At 44.8% G+C, this 22,749-nt stretch overlaps 9 protein-coding genes across 9 annotated transcripts; 6 read left to right on the forward strand and 3 right to left on the reverse strand.

The window, feature by feature from the left end:
* Positions 1 to 405: 405 nt before the first annotated feature.
* L199_000387 (uncharacterized protein) lies at positions 406 to 1,129 on the forward strand (the record flags this gene model as incomplete). Its single annotated transcript, XM_064886154.1, has 5 exons — positions 406 to 487; positions 600 to 670; positions 737 to 788; positions 860 to 937; positions 1,005 to 1,129. The coding sequence occupies 5 exons, from the start codon at positions 406 to 408 to the stop codon at positions 1,127 to 1,129; spliced, it is 408 nt and encodes a 135-aa protein (XP_064742226.1).
* Positions 1,130 to 2,866: 1,737 nt separating this feature from the next.
* Positions 2,867 to 4,890, reverse strand: L199_000388 (uncharacterized protein; the record flags this gene model as incomplete). Its single annotated transcript, XM_064886155.1, has 9 exons — positions 2,867 to 3,230; positions 3,305 to 3,491; positions 3,551 to 3,665; positions 3,737 to 3,879; positions 3,935 to 4,060; positions 4,130 to 4,223; positions 4,288 to 4,499; positions 4,571 to 4,620; positions 4,694 to 4,890. 9 exons carry the CDS (start codon positions 4,888 to 4,890, stop codon positions 2,867 to 2,869), a joined length of 1,488 nt encoding a protein of 495 aa, XP_064742227.1.
* A 1,336-nt stretch (positions 4,891 to 6,226) lies between these two features.
* On the reverse strand, positions 6,227 to 6,445 carry L199_000389 (uncharacterized protein; the record flags this gene model as incomplete). Its single annotated transcript, XM_064886156.1, has 1 exon — positions 6,227 to 6,445. One exon carries the CDS (start codon positions 6,443 to 6,445, stop codon positions 6,227 to 6,229), a length of 219 nt encoding a protein of 72 aa, XP_064742228.1.
* A 3,039-nt stretch (positions 6,446 to 9,484) lies between these two features.
* Positions 9,485 to 11,221, forward strand: L199_000390 (uncharacterized protein; the record flags this gene model as incomplete). The annotated part of the gene is made up of 3 exons (XM_064886157.1): positions 9,485 to 10,535; positions 10,602 to 11,052; positions 11,116 to 11,221. The coding sequence occupies 3 exons, from the start codon at positions 9,485 to 9,487 to the stop codon at positions 11,219 to 11,221; spliced, it is 1,608 nt and encodes a 535-aa protein (XP_064742229.1).
* A 379-nt stretch (positions 11,222 to 11,600) lies between these two features.
* L199_000391 (uncharacterized protein) lies at positions 11,601 to 13,184 on the forward strand (the record flags this gene model as incomplete). Its single annotated transcript, XM_064886158.1, has 4 exons — positions 11,601 to 12,004; positions 12,094 to 12,385; positions 12,475 to 12,650; positions 12,743 to 13,184. 4 exons carry the CDS (start codon positions 11,601 to 11,603, stop codon positions 13,182 to 13,184), a joined length of 1,314 nt encoding a protein of 437 aa, XP_064742230.1.
* Positions 13,185 to 13,632: 448 nt separating this feature from the next.
* Positions 13,633 to 15,525, forward strand: L199_000392 (uncharacterized protein; the record flags this gene model as incomplete). Its single annotated transcript, XM_064886159.1, has 6 exons — positions 13,633 to 13,746; positions 13,851 to 14,031; positions 14,110 to 14,536; positions 14,614 to 15,003; positions 15,077 to 15,284; positions 15,352 to 15,525. The coding sequence occupies 6 exons, from the start codon at positions 13,633 to 13,635 to the stop codon at positions 15,523 to 15,525; spliced, it is 1,494 nt and encodes a 497-aa protein (XP_064742231.1).
* Positions 15,526 to 15,861: 336 nt separating this feature from the next.
* Positions 15,862 to 18,338, reverse strand: L199_000393 (uncharacterized protein; the record flags this gene model as incomplete). Its single annotated transcript, XM_064886160.1, has 2 exons — positions 15,862 to 17,371; positions 17,452 to 18,338. 2 exons carry the CDS (start codon positions 18,336 to 18,338, stop codon positions 15,862 to 15,864), a joined length of 2,397 nt encoding a protein of 798 aa, XP_064742232.1.
* Positions 18,339 to 18,975: 637 nt separating this feature from the next.
* Positions 18,976 to 19,733, forward strand: L199_000394 (signal peptidase I; the record flags this gene model as incomplete). Its single annotated transcript, XM_064886161.1, has 2 exons — positions 18,976 to 19,608; positions 19,680 to 19,733. The coding sequence occupies 2 exons, from the start codon at positions 18,976 to 18,978 to the stop codon at positions 19,731 to 19,733; spliced, it is 687 nt and encodes a 228-aa protein (XP_064742233.1).
* A 1,572-nt stretch (positions 19,734 to 21,305) lies between these two features.
* L199_000395 (uncharacterized protein) lies at positions 21,306 to 22,398 on the forward strand (the record flags this gene model as incomplete). The annotated part of the gene is made up of 3 exons (XM_064886162.1): positions 21,306 to 21,570; positions 21,840 to 22,143; positions 22,230 to 22,398. The coding sequence occupies 3 exons, from the start codon at positions 21,306 to 21,308 to the stop codon at positions 22,396 to 22,398; spliced, it is 738 nt and encodes a 245-aa protein (XP_064742234.1).
* Between the last annotated feature and the right edge of the window lie 351 nt (positions 22,399 to 22,749).

Here is a 22,749-nt window from a genome sequence, read left to right on the forward strand (position 1 = left end):
GTCCTCCGTCCTGTCCCTGCTCTGCTTCCTAAGGCTACAGATCTAGCTGTGGCCCTGTGCGGGGTCAACCTACTCATGTATACGCATGTACGCATGACAAACGACTCTCCATGCCAAGATTGATATCGTCGAATTCCGGTCACACATCTCCAGCGAATACTGGGTTGACGAATAACGGAGTCTCCGAATAAGGTAATTTGTCCCGGTATCTGAAAACATAGGTTATGACGTCCAGGCTACATACCAACCGCCAGCAACGTACCATGAATTACCCAAAGGACACAACGCGATGGAGCCTTGATATATACTCTGCTTGACCTCCCAAGTACTCAATTCCATCAAGTCCTCACCTTCGATCAATTTTACCAGCGACCAGGAAAATCAGTCTAAGCTTATCTTATCAGTATGCCTCACACCGGATCATGTCTCTGCGGCTCTGTTCAGATCAAGGTCGACTCCACTCAAGAGAAGCAAATTGCTTGTCATTGTAAGCGCGTTCTCTTATATGCCCCAATCTAGTACCATTCGTCAAGAGGAGACAGCATTTTGAATATTTCGGCGATCCGAGCCATAGCTAATCCTGATCATTGAACATCTAGGCACCGATTGTCAAAAGACTTCTGGCTCGGCTCATTCTACCAACATTCTTCCTAAAATCTCAGAAGTCGTGGTGAGATTTTTGAGCAGATTGAAATGCCCATAAGCGGCTGTGACACTTATCATTATACGACTATAGCTCACTGGGGATGTGCGAGAGTATAACTCCAAAGCAGCTAGTGGAAATACCGGTAAGGGATCATGCACTTGTCTTTCATCTGCTCCAACATATCCATATTGACTGACGCGCACATGTGATCAGTAACTCGACTCTTCTGTGGTACTTGCGGCTCAGCTCTCGCTCACAAATCCAAGGCTTTTGGTGATGCGATGGCAGTTCGTGAGTTGTCTGACTGTATTGTCAAATCCGTAAAGATGGGCACTAACGGGCTGTGTCTAATACGTAGAAACCGGAAACCTCCCTGACTTCCGAACGATTCCTTTCGCCGCTGAGCTGTTCGTCAAAGATAGATGGACAGGTCTTCCCCCTATTCCTGAGGCCGATCAAGCTCAAACCATGCCTGATGCTTAGATTGGGAAGAATGGTCGAGAGCGATAAGTTATGTGAAGTTGTGCTGTGGGACGAGATAATCGAACAAGTGAATGAAAGTGAATGAAAGTGGAACAAGTTGAATTGAAGCTCAGTGATCTTGGGAGACCTTGGTAATCCTCATGAGCGTCGGGACATGAGTATCTCGTTGCATATGATGTTCGGTAACACGATTACGAAAAGTGTCCTAATCTGAGAGTTTGTGCCGGCATGACCAACTTTGGGGATATATAAGCTGCTACCGCCTGAGTTTGCTTGAAAGGACCGGTCGTATTGATGGTGAGTATTACCTGTTGACCTCCTTTTAAAGCCTAATTACAGTCAAATGAAGACTCAGCTGTCCATTGAACCTTTCGATCTCGTATGCCTTTTGGATATCACTCACTCTTCCACATAGTATCGAATCCGTTGGAACCAATGGACTTTACCGAACCCACAGCCAACAGCATCATTGTAAGTCTCGATTCTATGGTCAAAGCATTGACAGAGATAGCTGTATTCTTGCATTGCATCGTCATATCGAGGCGTTGCAGCTGTGTAGATGTACGTGCCAGGGTAATCGGTTGGATGCGGTGGATAACCACATCCTCCTATGCAGCCCAAGATCGTGGGAGCTGAGAAGGTAAGGTACGGTGTTTGACCAAGTAAATCATTGGTACACCATTCGGAATCATAATCTGCTTGAAGATCATCGAGCTTATTTTCAAGTTTCACAATCAGTGGTACAGGCAGACTGGGTTAGGTGGCAAATAGGAGTAGGATACAGTACTTACTCTAGCAAGCGTTCCTGACCAACACCCATCGATGTTAGTTGTTGCGTTACCAACTTGATCAGCTGGAACTTCCTGCTCTAAGGAGCAATAGCATAGTCCAAATGAAGTCTGCCAGTAAGCGAGATTGTAATTATTGGCATTGCAATTATACTATTCGATCGGATCGATCAGCCAATATACTCATCTTGCCAAGTCTCATGGGAAGGGCGGGGAAAGAGTAGGAAGAACAAGTCCAGGTTGCTTACGCGACAATACCAGACATCACTCTCCGGTCTGAGGACACCGACGATATCAGGATCGTGGGAGACATAATCAAACCATTCTGCAGTTGCACAGGTCAATCTTTCAGGGCTGTACTGTGTGCCGTTGAATCGATCTTGGGCAAGAACATTTCCAAAGCAAAGCGAGAGACTATTAACAATAGCGAGCATGACGTACCCAGAATTTGAGGAGAGACAGCGAGGGATCAGAGTGTTGTGACTGGGTCAAGGGGTATTATAAATATATCTCGTGGATGGACAATATATACAGCCAAGCAGCTGAAAGACTGATGTTTGCCCTCCTCGGGTCCCTTGGACCTCACGAGGGGAGCAAGGTCGCAAAGCTGATCTGCCATCACCAAGTCTTGTTGCCAAGCCTGGGGATACCGGATGACCGACTTGCTAGTCAAGACAATCCGATCTGCCAAAAGCGGTGCTTTTGTGCCTAAGATCGAGTGTAGATCCATCAACAACTGCATAGATTGATATGATCATCGATTGAAGTACAAAGCAAATCGTTATTTCAAGTCACAGTCCAGTCACGAGACTGTCATACAAATTTCAGACACTCAAACTCTAAACACGATGATCCCTTTGATTTAGCAACACCTTCCAGCATCTGTACCCCATCGATCTCCCAATTCGTGGATCAATCACGACCATATTTTTGCCTCGTGTCCAGTTTCCTACGAGGTAGATTGTTCCATCTGCTCTCTGGCGTATACTACCTGTCCATCAGCGATATCATCATTGTCCGCTGGTTTTTCGGGGATGAGCTTGATCAAAGCCGTCATACAAGGTAAGGTCAAAGCGAAGATCGCACAAAGTACGTATAAGGGAATCCTCTTATCTCCCGTATTGGCATTGATGGCGTACGAGACAGCTTGACCAGCAGTTTCAAACGCTCTAAATAGACCACCGGTTCTTGAAGAGGATTTGACATCGGTTGAGAATGTTCCGAGAATCCAGTAGATGGAAAGTTGAGTCCAGTAACCGGTTGTGAAGATTATCAGGTATGGCAGGTAAGCTTCAGCCCATCGTCGACCATGCCTAAAAGTGAGTGAGACCGATGATCAGCATCAGAACTCCATACGATGATGATGAATTGGGATCAAATGGCTCACGTTTGATAATCAAACGCTATAGTACCCTCTTTGGCGAATTTACCGTATTCTATACCGGTCCAGATCAAACATGCCGCTTGAGGGATGGCCCACATGGCAAATGCTACCCATCCTTTTGTCTTTTGGCTCCATCGCTTATTATCGAGCATAGCACCGTATGCCATGACCATTGGGATGACGATAGTGGCTGAAATTGTGGTTTCAGCTTTGTCTGATACGGAAGACTAGGTGAAAGTCATGACTCACGGACGATCAAGGACGACAAAGCTCTAGCCCGGACCGAAAAGTGCAAGGAGAGGTATGTTCCGTAAACACCGCCGTAGAAGAATGAGTAGAAGGCAGGTAGGAAAACCAGCCAGGTCTACGAAAGGTCGTTTTATCAGTCATCCCCTCAACTTTTCTCGCTCCTTTCAATGATGAGCTCAGACTGACCCTTTTGTTCTGTGCGTGTTTGATCAAAGCACCAAACTCCTCTTTCCAGGACAGATCCTTCGAGTAGGGGACTTTGGTGCCATCGCTTCTTCTCACTTTCGAGGTTTTCGATAACAAGAACGCCCAGACCACACCAGTGCACTCTGAACATACGCAGACTTAGCTCGAATCACTATCTACAATAAAGATCGTACTCACCGAAACCAATGAAAATCAGATATGTTGACCAGGCAATACCTCCAGATGAGGATTGTGTGTTGTTGGTAGAGAAGTTAATAGCGCCTCCCATAACACTGCCCGAATTACGCATCGCGGACCAGATACCTATTGAGTTAGTCAGTCTATTAAGCGGATACTAAGGGGTTGTGCGGGACGGAGAAGCTGAACACTGACCTAGATAACGACCTCGTTCGTGTACATGAGGGTACGAAAGCATCGCAGTGGTTTCACCGACATACAAGAACCCTGAGGTAAGCCCTCCAAGTACCTTCAGTGGACTTGTCAGCACACGATACCTTCATGTGTGTTCCCTTCGCAGCATTTTGACTCACCCTACTGAACAAGAGATACCAATCTACATCAAATTTCGCACTGACGTAGTAGCCGGACCCAGCAAGAGGGAAGGTTACAGCAGCGATCATGCATGACCATTTTATACCAAATTTATTGATCAATGGACCACCGAAGAGCGTCATGACACACGACATTGCATATTGCAATGCTGTTGCCAGATTTGCTAAGTAAGGCGTTGACAGACCACCTCCTGCATATCATAGAATTGTCAACATACCGATCGACTAGAGGCAACGACTTTTATGTTGCAAGATGACTTACCTCCAAGATTGGTTATAGCATCTGACATAGCGGGACCGACGAAAGATAAGCTACCGTATGAAGTCACAATTTCATGTCAGCGAGGAATAATCCGTAAGTGTTGTGGATAATGGATAGACTTACGCTCCAAACATGATCATCTGGAATAAGGTACCTCTGAATAATCTAGTAAGCTTAGAGGCGTTCAGGTATGCCTGATCAATCTCGGCTTCTTCAGCCGGGATGGTCGTCGGATCGTAATCGTAATCAGCATCTTTGATATCGACATTCGCAGATGCGACTTTATCGTCTTCCTTCACCATGTCTTCCCGTGATAACATTCTGTATACTGTGCGAAGGGGATTATACCTTCCTCAGTCATGGTGCGCACACTGATATGAGGGGCATTCTTATATGTTTCCTGCTGGGTAGCTTGAGGTAGGCCGATCTCTCGTGACCCTTGCCGCACTGATAAGAGACTCGGAAAAGACCGAAATTACCGTCGCTTGGTTGATTTCGAAGCTCCATTCTCTCATGATTATGCATCACGTGAAGCTAATTGACCTAAGAAGCCGTCGCTTGAAGCAGTCAGGCAATAAGAATGTGTACGACCAAAGAGTACTAGTGCCGTGTTAGGGGAACCGCCTCATTAAGGTACTAGTGCGTATCGGTGTTCACGAATGAGCTGTGAGGGGCTGATGCGAGTACCCCATTGAATAGACAGACCACTTTGAGTAAGATCGAATCCAGGTCTCCCGTGTGATACGAAATCCAAAACATGACAGGACTTTCATGAACCTTATGTACTAGGTGGGATATAGAGGGCATCGAAGCGTCGGATGGAGAAGATATGGGAACGAAAAGCCACATGGTAATAAATCTCTGATCACAATCAGTTGCTGTAGTTGAGATAAGGAATGTGTGTTCGCACATGATACCCTTGTAACGTAGTACTGGTGAGATAGGTGAAACGACATGGAACACATAGAAACAAATGACGATAGAAATGTTGAATAGTTCATTCTATACAAACGTGCGTACGCGTGCAGTATCCAACTCGAATTGTGCACTCAGGAATCTACCGTACTGGTGCGAAATTCCATACCCGCATTTACTGTGTGTTTTAACCTGATAGACCTTAAAAACATTGACACTCGTAATAGTATAAGAAATAGTCTGGTTCAAGCTGTGTGAGTGTAGGACGAACGATTGTGAATACACTTTGTCTTTCTTCTGCCGGGTCGCCGCACGAGGCGATACAGTCTTCTACTTTGTCTGCTGTGGAATTGCGGTATGAGATTTCTGTCAGGTTGGCGATACACGGGTACGTATAGAAGTTAGAATTAAGTCGAGTGAACTTGAAGGTGTAAAGATGAATGGTCAGCTTGATTGAGGGATGAGAGATGGGTGATGAACTCACTCTAGCGAAAGTATCTTCGTTGAATCGAGGAGGTTGCAGATTTTGTTCATTGACATTGTGGGCAAAAGTATATTCATTCGAACAGAGGCATTGCTTAGTCTGCGCATGCCAGTAGGTATAGGAGTAATCGGACTCCTAACACAATCTCTACGAAGCATTTCAGCCGAACTTCGAGCTTTCACCAAGTCAAGATAGAACGGTGATTAGCGATAGAGGGTGGAGGGGCAGGTCGTATGTATGACAGTACGTCCATCCATCTAACTCATATTACACTCTTCAAGGAATACATCCGGGGTTCGCATCTGAGGTAATCTACCCTGCGGAAGTTCATCTAAAAGAGCTTGGAACCAGGGTTGTTTGACCCATACCAATGGTTCAGGGTGAGAGTGAAGATCGGATTCAGTCCATTTGGCAGTAGTGAGATATTTGAGCAGTGGATTGAAGAGGGGGAAAGCAGAGATTGTGGCAAGTCTCATGTTCATCTACAGGAACTGTATTGAGGTTTGAAGAAAGATTGATGGAAGTAGCGACGCAAGTCAATTTATGGTGGCGACTGATTAGGTGGGCTGAATTTTAGTCCAGGTGGTCATTGCAACCAGGATAGTAACTTGATTAATCCGATTGATATGCCGCTAAGCATGAAGATCACCTTGTCAGTACACCTTGGATTGATCAACAGCGTGTCACGGGTAACATGACAAGAACGATCTATCAAATAAGACTGTCTATTACAAGATCCTAATGTATATACGTACATCTCCAATAAAACCCACTGTCCTCGAGGCTTGTTTGACGCCGATCAAGGGTGGAAATATCTCGCATAATGATCCCAGACTTGATACCCACAAGTACTGTCGGAAAAGCAGAAAACTGGGTTATCTCATAGCAATTGTTATTTTTGAAGCGGATCAAAGGTTGTTTTTGAATGAGGCTCCTGCGGTGAGAGATCATTGGTATATATGCTTCCCAGAAGCATAAAGATAATTAGCTGTTCTGAGGTCATATCAGGTGGAGCGAAGTGACTTTGATTGGTTCGGTTCTCACCAAGGACAGATCAGCGAGAAGTACACAAAGCACTCTGCTGAGGTCAGGTGAGCTATGTCATCAACACGATATTGGGTGCAAGACGTTGTTAAACATTCCTGTTGCTATTTCTTGACATGAGACAAGTAGATAACATGGGGTTGTATAGGACATTCAACTATCAGTTATTATAACACCAAACAAAGCCGCTCAACCAATCCAATGATTATGTTTTACGACCAATCACAGCGTCCCTGAGCTCAACTAACATATTTCAATTTCCTAAAGTAACCTTGCCAGATTCCCAGCCCACATTGTCGACCTATCACACCTTCTGTCGGTTCTTCATAACATGCGCATAACCATCCATCACCTTCCACTCGAGGGATCATAGCGACACTTCCATCCCAAATCTAACAGCTGTTCACGCATGCTATCGGATCGGCAAGGACTTCGCTGCGATATGGTGTGGACCAGAGGGAGGAGTAACAACCGTGAAAGATCCAAGGGAGATTTAAGTAATCTATCTGAATAAGGTATTTCATCAGCGAAGATGACAGTGCGATCTCCTCCAGATTTCACAAGCCGAAGGTAGATGGAAATAGTGATGTATCATCACACTAATACTCACAGACACATCATCCCATCCACCACAATTACCTTCATCGTCCGCCCCGCCTACCACCCACTCAATCATTGGATGTTGTTCCTTAGGTGCGCAGTAACAAGACTTGGCATGTTCAGAGAAATAGGCAAGACCGAAAGGTTGGTCAACGCGACAGAGTGTCTGTACGATCACGTCAGCTCCCATCACGATACCCATCTGATATGATTGTCAAGTATCAAGCCGAGGAAGTGGTAGGGTGCAAGGTGAAAAATTAGAGGGATGAACTCACTATACACCCATCCCTTGATGGTAGATATACCCCTTGAACTCCATTTTCCTGTAACAGTTCTTGAAACCCACCAAATGAGATGCAACCAATGAACTGTACATGCTCCGGATTGGGGATGCTTATATCATCGGTGGCTTTTGGGTTGAATAGATCACCGTCCAGTGAAGGATTGGAGGGATAAGGATTGTAGGGGTCTTGAATGAAGCCGAGGACTCGTGGTGATATCGATAAGATGCAGTAGACGATCAGATTGAGTAGCAAGAAGATCATCCTGATTATATTCGCTTTTAGCGTATCGAAGGTATTGAGTAGGTCGCTGTGAGTGTTTGTGTTTGTATGCACAAAGCTATATGATGGCGTGTGAGTAAGGAAAGAGATCACAATCAGAGTTAATAATCATGAATCAGAATGATAATCATGCAAAGTCGAGTGAATACCATTCGGTCGAGAAATCAATATCGGGGGCATTGCGCACGAACATCCTCCATTACACCATTAGTAACCCATTACATTTCTACGAATTACCAGAATCAACTGATTTCAGTTACGGTATCGACTATATACCCACTACAACGGAGTGTCGATGCGATGTGTGACTTAAATGTTGGCCATCCGAATACCTCACCTGATGCCATGTCTTTCGGACAGTAACATATTGCGTGCACAATACCAATCTTGACATTGAGCTCGACGACTTTCTCGCTTAATTCTCACGATGGACGGTCAAAGGAGGGTATGATTGTGTGTAGCGTATTTTTCGGTCTGCCCTGCTTTGCGCATCAGTGTGCTTGAGCAGTTGATCGTCAACATCTGATACCATCGACTTCTCACTCACGAACGATCATCGAGTATCACTCGGATCATCTTCGAATTCTCAGTTCTAAGATGAATCATTCAAAGCAGGCTCTTGCCTATTCTGATTCATACTTGTTCGTTGTGATAGCAGGGCGCAGGTGCCACAAATGCGATAATGCCGCTGAGCGCACTAAAAGAAAAGGAACAATCATGACGCATGGGCTATTATTTACCCTATTTACAAAAATTGTAATCCTTTCTCCTATTACCCTTGGTGCGGTGCCAGTCCGAAAATGTAATCCAACTAACCTCCATCACTACGTTCAATGGGAATTTGGTACTGGGCAATTGGGACTTGTCGAAAATCATCATCGTTGTTTTCCTTTCTCTTTCCCTTTCTCTCTCTCAATCGACAAAAAAGGCCATACATACCTTGGTAAATTTGTTAACGAAGCGTCCACCAACGCTCTCCTTAGCATAGCCGTCGTCACCACCCTCTCTCGCGTACACGTGTGACCCCGACACGTTGCACCCTGACTGTGAGTAGAACAACAACTCTTGGGAAAATGAGGTCGGAAGACGAGGACGGTTCTTTCGGTGGCGTAGATGAACATCTCAATGGATACAAGAGCAGAAGCTGACTTTCTATTGATATGTTAGGTGGCAAATAACCCCTCTGGGACGACGGACGACCAATAAAATCATCCGCCATCTTCCCCCAAAAAACCCCTCATCGCCACCCCCCCCCCCCTTTCCGCTCCCATTCGCCTGTAATTAGAAAAGAAGATACGAATAGTAAAAATGGCCGCCACCACTGTCAAAGGTTACATGACCCCAACTGAGGTCGCTATCTCCCAAGAACAAACCACTTGGGCGGAACAACAAGCACTTCCAACTGCAACTTCAGTCAATGATTTGGTGAAAGTCCTTGACCCTACAGCTAGATTACCTTATCTGGCTAGCAGGAACTTGCCCACCCCACCTACGACCGCTCCTTCGGTATGCTCAGGATACGACGAAGAACATCCAGCATTGTCATCTACGATTCACGAGAATTCCGTTCACGCGTTGATCCAACAAATCATCTCGTCAAGAGTCGAACAATCAGATGATGATGAATCAGCTTTCTTCGCATGTGATCTTTCAGCGATCTATCAATCTTACTTAGAATGGAAGAACTCGCCTATCGGCAAACGAGTAGAAATCTTCTATGCGACCAAGTGTAACCCTTCACCTCAAGTCTTACACTTGCTTTCACTCTTGGGAACCTCCTTCGACTGTGCCTCCATGTCGGAGATCAACGCTGTCTTATCACTTCCATCTGCTCCTTCTCCCGATAGAATCATCTTCGCCAACCCTTGTAAACCCGCATCATTCATCAAGAATGCTGCTGTCAAGGGAGTAGAAATGATGACTTTCGATAATGCCGATGAACTCTACAAGATCAAGAAGCTCTATCCTACTGCCAAATTAGTCTTGAGAATCTTGACGGATGATTCCAAGTCGTTGTGCAGACTAGGTTTGAAATTTGGTGCGCCTTTATCAACTTGTCCAGGATTATTAGCATTGGCCAAAAAATTGGATCTGAACGTCATTGGAGTTTCTTTCCATGTTGGTTCAGGATGCAAAGATCCGATGCAATTTGCTGATGCGGTATGGAGGGCAAGAAAAGTGTTCGATATGGGGAAATTAGCGGGATACGATTTCACGTTACTTGATATTGGTGGTGGTTTTGAAAGAGAAACTTTCCCAGAGATGACTCAGGTGTTAAGTGATAGTTTCGACTTGTACTTCCCTGAAGAGAGTGGAGTCAGAATCATCGCTGAACCTGGAAGATTCATGGTTTCAAGTGGTGAGTCCTATGATTTGAAGCGCAACCACCTCGGGAAGGTTTTGACTGACATTTATTCTCCATTAGCCTTCACCCTTGCTACTTCCATCATCGCCTCTCGACGAGCTCAACAACCTATCGCCGGTGCTCCTGCGCCAGCTGAAGAACAAGAGGAAGAGGAGAAGACTGAAGGTGCCGCCGATGTGATGTATTACATCAACGATGGTGTCTACGGTTCTTTCAACTGTATCATGTTCGATCATCAGATCGTTCATCCCCACCCTCTTACCATCGGTGGTGATCTGACTTCTACCGCACCACCTTTCCCCCCTTTGCCCAACGTCGCTGTCGATGTCGATCTACCAGTTCAAATGGGATATACCAACACCGAGAAAGCGAGCGTGTGGGGACCTACGTGCGATTCTATCGATTGCGTAAGGCAGTTGGTCGATATGCCTAAGGGGATGGAAGTGGGAGATTGGGTAGGATGGACCGAAATGGGTGCTTATACTTTATGTGCAGCAAGTACTTTTAATGGGTAAATCTGGTCTTATCACGTTGATGGCAAAGGATGATAGCTGATGATGGTAATGATGAATAGTTTCGATCGTTCACCTGTTCATTGGACTACAGGCGACCAATCCAAATCAGAATCAAAATTCGTTAAAAGGGTATTAGAAGAATTCAATTCTACTTCCCTTCGTTGACATCGACTACTCCCCCATATCAAATGAAAAAGGATGTAGTTGACGATCAATGTAACGAATAAATAAAAGAGATTGCAGAAATCTCATATATTAAAAGTCTGTCTTGTATATACATTTTTGTAAACATACCATTACCATACCATTTATACTCATTCATATGTGTGTCACGGATGGACAACAAATGCAATCTTCTTCTGAACAGACCATGCTCATAATCCGTCATTGTCACCTCTTCATCAAGTGCAAAGTTTGACGAGAGTTAGGAAAGTGGAGGTTGACCATGCAGGTTGCGAAGAATCCAAGTCATTCGAAACGCACATATGACTCTTCTCTTTCTTTAACCACCTACCGGCCTCATAAAAGTATCACTCAAGATGCAATGAACACCTTAGCGTCCTCTACACCTACTCCTATCTTGAAGGTGACTCAGTCGCCCACAATCCTCCTCATCATACTAGGTACTTCCATTCGACTCATCCACATCTCCCTCCTTTACATTCTATCTAAACTCATACCACCCTTCGACTCGTCTCAGTCTCTACTCTCCCCCGATAATTTACCGGGCCTACGATGGGATGCTATTCACTTCGCATCGGTAGCTCAGAATGGGTACGAGTTCGAGCAGCAATTGGCTTTTCAGCCTCTTCTGATGGGGCTATTGCGGTTGTTGGGGCAAAGCGTAGTTTGCATCAGAGGGCGAGAAATGGAAGTCGGGGATGTCATTTGGAGTGGTGTGGGAATTAGTGCCGTAGCATGGGTGGGAGCTAGTATCGTACTGTACAAGTGAGCCTCACGTAACATCATACTTTGCGCATGTATTGAGCTGAAGGATGATGCTGACAATGCTTGATGTTTGAACATTGATCGTAAAGGCTTACAGTCCACCTATATAATCCTGCGTTCGCCATTCTCACTACGATACTATATATGATCCCGCCTACACCAGTACCTTCTTTACCATATACTGAGCCTTTGTACGCATTCACAACGTTCCTAGGGGCATATCTAGTGATAGTCAAACGTCAATATCTGCTGTCGGGGCTGATATTTGCTTGCTCGACGGGTTTAAGAGCTACGGGGATATTCAATGTTTTGATTCTAGGTGGAGTAGGATCGTTGGAAGGACTCTCGGTGGATCGAATAACACTCAAGGTCTTATTCAGAGTGAGTACACTGACTAGTCGACCTAGGTACCTGACTGTCAATCCGGATGCTATATCACAGTGACAAGCTGACATACCTGTCTCGTGTAGAGATTGCTCACTCAATCATACAAGCTCGTCATACCATGTGTATTGACCGTATCACCCTTTTTGATATTTCAACGGTACGCTTACCAGTCATTCTGCCATCGGGATGAGGAGCCGAGAAGACCATGGTGCGGGAGTAGACTACCATTCGTTTATGGGTTTGTTCAGAAGGAGTATTGGTGAGTAGAACATCACGTTCAAACCAGCTTCAGACCTAGGTAATCAAAATGTCATCCGTTACCAGCTGATTTGTTCTGCTTCACTCCATCAGGAATATAGGTTTCCTCAATTATTGGACTATCCCAAACATTCCAAATATTTTATTACCCCTACCTATATTCCTCACATCGGTCTTGGGAATTAAGAAGATCGCTCTCTCCTGTCATACAGCTCAAAGAAGGCACCACGCTCGATCTGAGATACTGATCTTATATATACATCATGCCTTGATGATGTTACTTTTACTGTTCAACTCGCATACTCAAATATTGCTAAGGACATGTATAACCGATCCTGTAATTTGGTGGAACGTAGCTGGATTAGCTGTCAACTGGGAAAACAAAGAGAACGCAAGTAGTCAGGATAGAGGGAAAATAATAGGTAAACGAGGGTATATCAGGTTAACTAGAATAGGTAAATACTGGATCGGATGGTGTGTTGTCTGGAGTACAGTCTCGACGATACTTTGGGTAGGACATTATCCACCTGCATAGAAGATAGACATACTAGTTACTATATACGAATGTATGATCATCGATGGTGCTCGATGAATATTCCCATATAAACAGAGAAACATGTAGCATTGCAATCTGTGATTCTTAGGGGGTCTGCGTATGCTGTTCCCGGACTGTCGTGTACCGGAGAACCTTATACAACAAGAGAAACATATAGGTTTGCAATCCATTGCTTTGCTGGGTGATCCTATGCTGTTCTCGACAAGACATGAGCCGGCCGTTGCTACTCCTAATTTCCGACGGAAGTGAGTATTCTGATGTTTTCGTTTTTTGGATGTTCAGAGGCTCGAACCAAATTTCCAAAACTCAGTCTCACTCGTAGATGCATCCATCCATCAGTGCTCTGTTCATGGTCACAGCCAGTTAAAATCTTCACGACAACACTCATACTACCCGCTCACTCCGAAGTACCGCTCGATACCACACGATGAAAGCCCCGAAGAGGACACCATGGTCATCACGATCAGAGCTTGAAGAGCTGTACGAGATGCTGTTCGCACCTAATTCGGATGTCCATTCCAGGCGTAGAGGACTAGCTAGAGTGAGTAAAGCATGATCAAAACCACTATAACCCTGTTGTAACTATATGGTCCATCTTGCTCGTTGTTAGCCACATCTCGCTAATTATCCTTCAAAAATATGTAGATGAGCATATACATCTCTTCCCCCTCTTGTCCCACTTTCATTCACCTCTTACATTCCTTGGTATCCGTCGAACTGTTACCTTACCCACCAAAATGCGTGGAAGAATCACAGAGATCGAGGATGATGATTGGTATGGCTATTGTGCGATTTGTCAACGGTTTAGTTGATCCTCTACAGAATGGTAAGTCTGTTATCTCACTAGGATGTATCATCCTGTTTGTATAACGATTCCTAAAACTATACTGACACACTTCTATAGGTCCCTACGCCCGTCCAATATCCCATCTCGCCTCATCGCTCTCCATCCCCCCATCCCTCATTGCCCTACGACATCGAGCGACCCATGAGGATCTTCCTCCTTTGGCTCTTTTACACCAGTCTCTCCTATCTTGCATATCATACTTACATTACTACTCATTCCTTCCTCTTCTCTCTTCATCCTCGACATCAGCGTCTTTACCTCCGGGAGTACTAGAACGGATGAAAGAGGACGAACGAAGAGTAGAAGGGTTGATCAAAAGGTGGAAGAAAGTTATCAAATTCAGGTTGAGGGAGAAGGAAGTAAGGGAACAAGATCAATCTGCGTTGGAATTGAATAAGATCAAAGGGTCGTTACAGAATCATCAACTGGGGATAATAGTGAATGTGTTGGTTGGTGAAGGGGGTCTGGTACCTTCGTCCATACAGTGGGTCTTAATCCACCATAGAAACAGATATAAACAGAACGAGACGGCTAAACTGTTATTAACATTATGTCCTGAAGGAAGAGAGCCCCTCTTACATCTATCATACCGACAACACCGTCATTGAAAATCTGGTTACCCCTTCTTCAACACTTACAACAAACTTCCCATCCAGATTTACCTTCTCAGCTATCTTCGAAAATACTGGATATCCTATTGAATCCCAATTTTCAGGATCCGAATCAAGGACAAGTCAATGGCTTTGCTGGTCATGGGAGTGCAGTCGACGTGAACATGAAAGAGAAGCAGAATGATCAACGGAGTTTCAGATGGAACTTGACCATATGGTGCATTTGGTTATGGAAAAATGAAGAGGACGGTGAAGAAGCATTGCGATTGCTGGAAGAAGAGAAAAATGAATTAGTAAAGAGGTTATTAGCTTCGATGTTGGAATTACATGATGATGTAGTGTGAGTCTCCTCACTGAAAGATTGAGATACGGTTTCATCTGGTCTGACTGACTCATTTCGTGACAAAACGTAGTGTACGTCGTTTGTTCAAGGTACTTTCGGACAATGGTATACACTCAAATATCAATGGGATGAACGATTTCTTACCCGAGGTTGAAATGGAAGAAGAAGAAGATGGTCTGAAAGGATTAGAAATAGGAATGGACTTGGATGACAACAACCCGTCGATGGACGATGCAAATATGGAAAAGATGGAAGAAAGGTTGAACGAATTCGAGAGTGCAAGTTCACATTTACTCTTTTCAATCTGTATATCATATTCTGACTTGCATATTATATTGTACATAGTTAATTGAAAACCGAAGACGAACTGCAGCTCCAACGATTACGAAACCCGACGTCAATACATCGATGACGGACAAGGATTCTGCGACTCCATTGTCGACATTGCCCGCAGGATGGCGTAAATTATCGTATCAGGAATGGAAACCCTGCCCAATAGGTCTGAGCGGCATCCCATGATCGATAACTATCTTATGCATGGTATGAATGTATTTCCTGGACATGATACAAAATACAAAGTACAAGTAAAGCTACATTTGATGAAAACGATGAAGATGATGTTCTAATCTGTCTAAAATAGATAGGTACTGTACAAAGACCTGTTCTTTGAATCCGATCTTTAGAGATGAGTCGTCCCCATTAAACCATTTCCAGACCCACCCTCCATCCCCATATTGTTCTAATCCGATATTGATGAATTGTTGTCTTATTCGTAAGAGAGCAGGCCTTGATATGATGATCACTCGGTCCAACATTCCTTAAATCACTTCTTCCTGCTTATCCAATTCGACTTAGTCAACAATTGACCAAATTCTCCACTTCCCTCTCACTAGGAGCATACCCATCATCCTCATCCTCATCCTGATCATCTTTGTTTTGTCTTTCCTCACTCTCTTTCATTTCGGTCATACTGTTGTCCGTCGATTTCGTTCTGGTTTTAACCCATCCATCTTTCCTACATTTCTCACACCTAACCCAAACTCTACCATCCTCACCCTCTCTATCATGTAGTCTCCCACAAGATCGTTCAGATAGTTCTATGCATTTCCTATGCCATTTGTGTTGACACGCCAACAAAACAAATTTCCCACTCCCATCTTTCTGCTCTTCTTGTTTTTGTTCATCTGTAAGAGGAGGTTGTAAGGTTGAATAAATCGACAGCATCTCTTTATCCCCTTCTTCACCTTCATGCTCCTCCTCAGGTGTCATGTCCACATCCTCATCATCCTCGGCCGTGGGCGGAGCATAGATACATTCCACTGCATCACATCTCCATCCGAGACTTTTCTCTCTTTCTTCAGTCCATGATTCGAGCGATTGCGGAACGAATGGTGCTGATGCTGGGGATGACCCAGCTGCATTTTGAGTAGCAGGGGCACCGCCTTGACCCTGACCTGGAAGATTGGGATGAGGACCCAAAAACCCTGGTGGCATGGTGGGAAAGAGGAAGGGAGGTAAAGGTAGGTTTCCTAGACCCAATCCTCCTGGAGGTGGTAGACCACCAGGACCTGGTGCAGGGGAAGGCGAGGTCCTTCGGATTATAGTAATGTGAGGCCGACGCTCTGGTCTGGGTCTATCCCCTTCCGCGGTAGTGTTGGCGATCGTCGAAGCAGCAGGTGAAGGTATGGAAGGGGATGCGTTCAACTGAGAAGAGGACGGAGGGGGTACAGATGCCGATGCGATGTGTGGAACTGGATTGACCAAAGGAGGTAAGTCGGGAGCAGGACTGGGACTGGCTCTACTACCCATTGGAAGTGGAGACGAGAAGAATGTAGGAACATCAAAGACAGATCCAGATCCAGGTGTAGAAGGAGCAGGTTGAGCTGAATCTGGATTGTTGGTTCCGCTTCCACGGTTTTCAGCCGCAGGTTGCTGTTCAGACGTAGCTGTATTCGTAGATTGCGCTTGTGGGGTTGTAGAGTTGTTAAATTGGATATCAGGACGAGGGGGCATACCAGGTAGGTTGAGTCCGGGAGGTGGCGATCCAGAAAAGATAAATGTGATTGATGGTCTGTCATCCTCTTCTGGTAAACCACTCCCAGAAATTCCAACCGAGGGGAACAACCCTGAAGATGGGATAAACGGATTTAGATGTGTATTTCCTCCAGCGGTACGATCCTGCGCGGCATTACCTTCAGTCGTAGCTGTATTTTCTGTGGCTGTGGGTGCATTCGCTGGGCGATCTCTAGAGTATGGATGGGGTGATCGTCGGCCTGAGCCTGTTTGACCCGGTCTGGTGGTATTCGTATGGGTAGATGGGGAGTTGAGGGTTTGGAGAGGATCTAGATCAAGTCGGCAGGACGGACTGAATCCAATAAGGGTAACGTTCACAGTCACCATCAGCTTCAGATAATTACAGAATTGAAGATAAAAGTGATGACTCACCAAGTGTGTTTAGTCGTAAACCAAGGTTGTAAACACTTTTCATGAAACAGATGATTACACGGTAACGCTTTTACACCAGTCCGATTCTTCTGCTCTTTTAAGTTTCCCTTTTGCTCTTTAGCATTTCCATCAACTTTCATGTCACTCGAACCCTCCTTCTGTTTTCCCTTGTCCTGTTCATCTTCCTCTTCAGCGTTCAGTCCTTCTAAGCATACCCCACATTTCCAACCTTTCTCTTCGGGCAGAACATCCGTCTCCTGAGCTGCTACAATCCTATCCACCCTCATCAACAATCTCCTTCCGACGGTTGGCAGAGACCTTAATAGCTCAGCTGCTTTCTCCGGGTTGGGCTGGGGTTCCGTTCGTAAGGGCAAGAAGAAGTTGAGGAATGGAGGAAAGATCCATGGTGGTGCTTGAGGAAGGGTCATCCGCTGCTGCTGCTGTGATTGGGCCTGACCACCGGATCCCTCTTCACTAGAGGTGCCTTCGGGAGGATTTGTAGAAGTGTTTCCTCCCGGTGCATCACTGGGATTTGTTGAGGGACCAGGAGCAGGTCCATCGTCAGGACGTATGGTGAACGTCCAAAAGAACGATGAGCCTGCCGAGGATCCTAAAGGAGCAACGCCATTCGGTTGAGCACCACTTCCTTCCGCTGAAGGCTGTTGGTTCTGATTCTCATTCAGATTTTGATCCGGACCGTCTGCAGCACCAGGTCTTGGAGCGGGTGAATGTGCAGGGCGTGGTATACTTATGGAGAATGAGATGGAGGGAAGTGGCGAATGACGTGATTGTGTCCGATCATTATTCTGAGTTTGATTTGCCTCTGCAGAAGGAGGGGATTGATCATTGTGATTGTCGTTGTTGTTGGGCGGTGGCGGTGATGACATGTTGATGTCTCAGAGTATCGTGTGATCAGGTAAAGTCTCCTACGATGGGATCAAGCGTTCCGACTACTAGTATGATTACGATCAGTCAATGTCGTCGGATGTGAGGAGAGTGTCAACGTGGGCTATGTCGTCGAGTATAAGTATAGCATCAAGGGGAAAGAGATTATGGCGTATGATGACAAAGGTTGTTGTTACGAATGGTGCTTTCTAGACTTGCACTCTGTTGATTACGTTATTCCATTTCCGATGATATAATCCGATCAGACCTCCACTCGCAAACCTGAAACGTACCAGCACAAGGTGGGATGATTGATTGTTTGTTGGCAGCCTGTTCCTTGATGCCTTTCGTTCATATCATGCTTTATCGGTACCGATGACAGGATGGTGATGTCGGCAGCTGAGCCTGGCTAGGATGGCAAACACTTTTTCCGATGAATGCATATAGCCTCGAGTAAGACTACATCAAAAACGTATAATGTGCGGATATGGCTTTCGGTGAACGGCGTGCACCGAAATCCGTCCGATTACCAGCTTGCGATTTCATCAGAACGATCAGAAAATCAATCTGTTGCATTGACATCTACATAAAATCTATCTAAGAATACACATCATACATTCAAGTGCCTCACCCTTCGTGATGGCTAGTCCGTATTTGCGATTTCGCAATGTCTTCTCACGGTATCGTCCACCACCTTTACTACCCACCACCATCCGAACCATTCAGATCTTAGCGACCTTACATCTAGTCTCAACGACCTTAGTCGAATTGAGGATATGTACCGGATTCTCAATGTTACCTACACTATCGCAACACGGTGATTGCGTACTGGTCTCACCTTTACCTTACTGGTCACCATTCAGCGAGAAGCACACGCGTTCCAAAAGACCTAAGAGGGGTGATGTCGTAGTAGCTACTTCACCTATGGATCCGAGTCAGACCGTATGTAAGAGGGTATTAGGTGTGGAAGGTGATTTGATAGAAATAGAACCTAGAAGGGGTAATCAGAGGAAATGGATCGATAATGCCGGTGTAGGGTTCATGGTTGATATACCTCAAGATATAGAACTGGAAGGACACGATCAAGATAGACATATCTCTCATGACGAATTGGGATTGATGAGTAAACCGAAACGAAATGGTCAAGGTCAATGGGTAAAAGTCCCAAAGGGACATGTATGGCTTGTAGGCGACAACCTGAGTAATTCGACGGATTCGAGGAAATATGGACCTGTACCGATAGCGATGATCAAAGGGAAAGTACTAGCTAGAGTGAGTGAAATTCTGAATCTACCTGACATTTCGAACTTCGTTGAATTAGGTGGGTTGGTTTGGACGATCAGGTATACCCTAATCCAGCTTGGATAGAGAACAATCTTAGACAGATAGATGAGTAGATGGCAAACATACAATAGAAGTGAGTATCCCGCTTGTCTATGTCATTTCTGGACATGCTGACGCAAAGTAGAATACACTAGGTGGGGTACAACATACCTTGTACTGTAACATACATCATATATTATACCATGCATCAGATATACATCCCCCTTCATCTACCCTCTTACATCTCAATCTGATCCTTGAGCATCGGCTCATACACACAGGTACAGGAACGCATGTCAGAATCGTTTGACAGAGGTAAGGGACAAGGTGGAAAACACAAACAGAACGGGGAGAAATGACAAGGCGACATGAAACATGAAACAAGGTCAAACGGATAAGACGCTTTAGTATGTTCTAGTTGTTCCTCTCCCCATCTTCACTCTTGATGATGATGCTGATGTAGTCAATCATGCATAGCCGCTTACATCATGACGATGCATGAAGCTGCGGTAACATGCATAAACAAAGCAGCGTAAGGATCAATGAAACGAGCTAATCTATCCCTATTCCCCCACTCCACAATGGACACGATGATTTGTTGTTGTTTAGCATCATTGATTTTAGCCGATGATCAGGTCGCCAAGCAATGAGAACAACCGAACAATGCGATGACTAGACTAGACTGACAGATTGATTGATTGATCGATCAAAACGTAGTACCAATGTAGTCCAAGATCATAGGCGGTAAATGCGTTGTCACGATCAGTCTGCGCTATGGTAAGAATACACAGGCAGCTAGCGGGTGATTTCAGATCTTTCTGTTCTTCTCACTAATTTAACATACCGTTCGTTCAGATCAACTCACATATTTCCCAAAGGATCTTATCCATCTTCAGCTTGGCAACAAAGGAACCACACCACCTCGACTCGCTCCACTAGGTAGTTGACTATTCTACTTGTACTCATATACAACCTCAGATCACATTGGATCTTTCCTTCCCCCAATTTCGCATATCTCACATTTCACAAGGAATACCTTTTTCCCTCAAACTCAACTCCACTGTTTATCATTGACTCGGTATCGAATCCCATCACCGAAGTAATCACAGCGAGCTTCACATGGAATACTCCTAAACGACGTACTACCGCACTCACCTATTTGCTTGCTCCTTTATCATCACCACCCCTTTGTTTGGCTATTAGGCATAAATCATTCACACAGTGAAGTATCACACGTCAAAAGAAGATTCTCCTCAACTTGCCTCCGAGTCACACGATATACGAACAACGAAAATCTACCCAAAAATCAAAGTCTCAGATCATCACATTCACCCCTTTGTGTCGCCCACTCGATAACACACAACTCCTGAAAACTTTTCGACCCCTTGTGTTATTGTGTGTGGTTTGTGTCTAATCAGTAAGAAGAAATTTTGAGGTATCATTCAACAAACCTATTCCACACGATTGGACCAGCAGATAATTCTTTGTCTCTGTTATATAAATTTTGATATACAAAATTAGTCAAGAAGGATTCCCTTACAATACGACTTACGGACTTCACTAGAACAATATAAAAGCAACATATAGATACTGGATATCACCCCTACCTTATCTCACCCTAAAATAAACTCAAATAGTACCAGAGAATGTCAAGTGGAATGTACGAGACCACCGTCGGCTCCTTGTCGTTGCGTAAATTGAATTATTCATATTCGAACGATTCATCACCTTTTACCGATACGCTGATCTTCCATGGGAATCAAGTCGGCTCGAAGAAAACATCGATGGAGGAGACTGAGAGAAGTAGAAGATCGAATGACAGTCGAAACGGAAATAGAGGTGGGAGAAGGGAAGAATTGGAGAGTGAAGATGAGTTTACGAGTGTTGATGAGGAGATGGATGAGTTGTCAGGTGAGTCGAATTTGAGCTTATCCCCAGCCTGATCGAATTGGATTTCCTATCGTCTCTCTCGTCAGCTCTGAAGGTGGTGTACCTCCTTAACATGTTGGAATACATACATCTGTGTATAACTACAACAGTCATCAGTCTCCTTCCATACTTCGTTTTTCGTTCTTCTTGTTTTCGCCACTCATGAACGTAACAATACTCAAATCGGACGTCATCTGACTTATTACCTTTCTCATCTTGAACCCCAGTCATGCTAACTCGAATTCCCTCAGACTCCCGTTCATCCCACACTTCTTCTCGACCCGTAACTCCCTCTCAACGACATCCCATATCTATCCCCACATCTTCACGCATGAACCGAAAAGCCCGTTCAACCTCGCCACCAGGACATTATCATTCTCCAGATGGTATTTTCACCCTCGCCCACAAAGCCGAGAGGATACTGGGTCTGGTACCTGGTACTCTCGGTCACGCTAAAGCATGTTTGGAAAATGCTAAAGATGAGATCAAGCGACTGGCCGAATTGGATAAATCATCACCTGTTCAAGCTTATTTACCTTACCACCTGACCAAGGAGTGCCCGCCGGACCAAATGGCGGTGGATTGAGAAATCGAGCAAAGAAAGCTATGTCAATGTCATTCACCACTAACCCCCTACAAAGTTATGGTAGTAACGGGAAAGTACCGAATGTTGTGTTGGGTCTAGGGGTGAATAATAAAGAAGAAGAGGAGAGGAGGGAGAAGAGGAGAAAAGCTGCTGATGGGGTTATCTATTGGCAGAGGGAGATTGAAAGGTTGGAAAGGGAAGAGACGGAGAGGGTAATGAGGTAGATATGAGGATTGGGAGCTTTAATTCGAATACTGGCTACGGATAACCAATTGGAAAGGGGTGAGAGAGAATTGCTTAGTTTGACTGGAATTAGATTGACAAGGAATCAACCATACGATACTACAACCGAGACAATAATATACGATACATTCGTTACTCTCTTCTCTCGCAAATGGGAACAGATGTTGATCATTTGGTTTCCTCTGTGGACGTAATCATTGACATTTGTAAAAATTAGCTTTATCAAATTTCCAGATAAGATACATTGACGAGTGAATGAGATATGATACACTATATGCAAATAGTTCTTATATCTGCAATGTTAGTACTTGTCTCTCAAGTGAAGGTGGAGC

This window comes from Kwoniella botswanensis, chromosome 1 (assembly GCF_036426115.1).
Source record: "Kwoniella botswanensis chromosome 1, complete sequence".
Classification (NCBI taxonomy): Eukaryota; Fungi; Basidiomycota; class Tremellomycetes; order Tremellales; family Cryptococcaceae; genus Kwoniella; species Kwoniella botswanensis.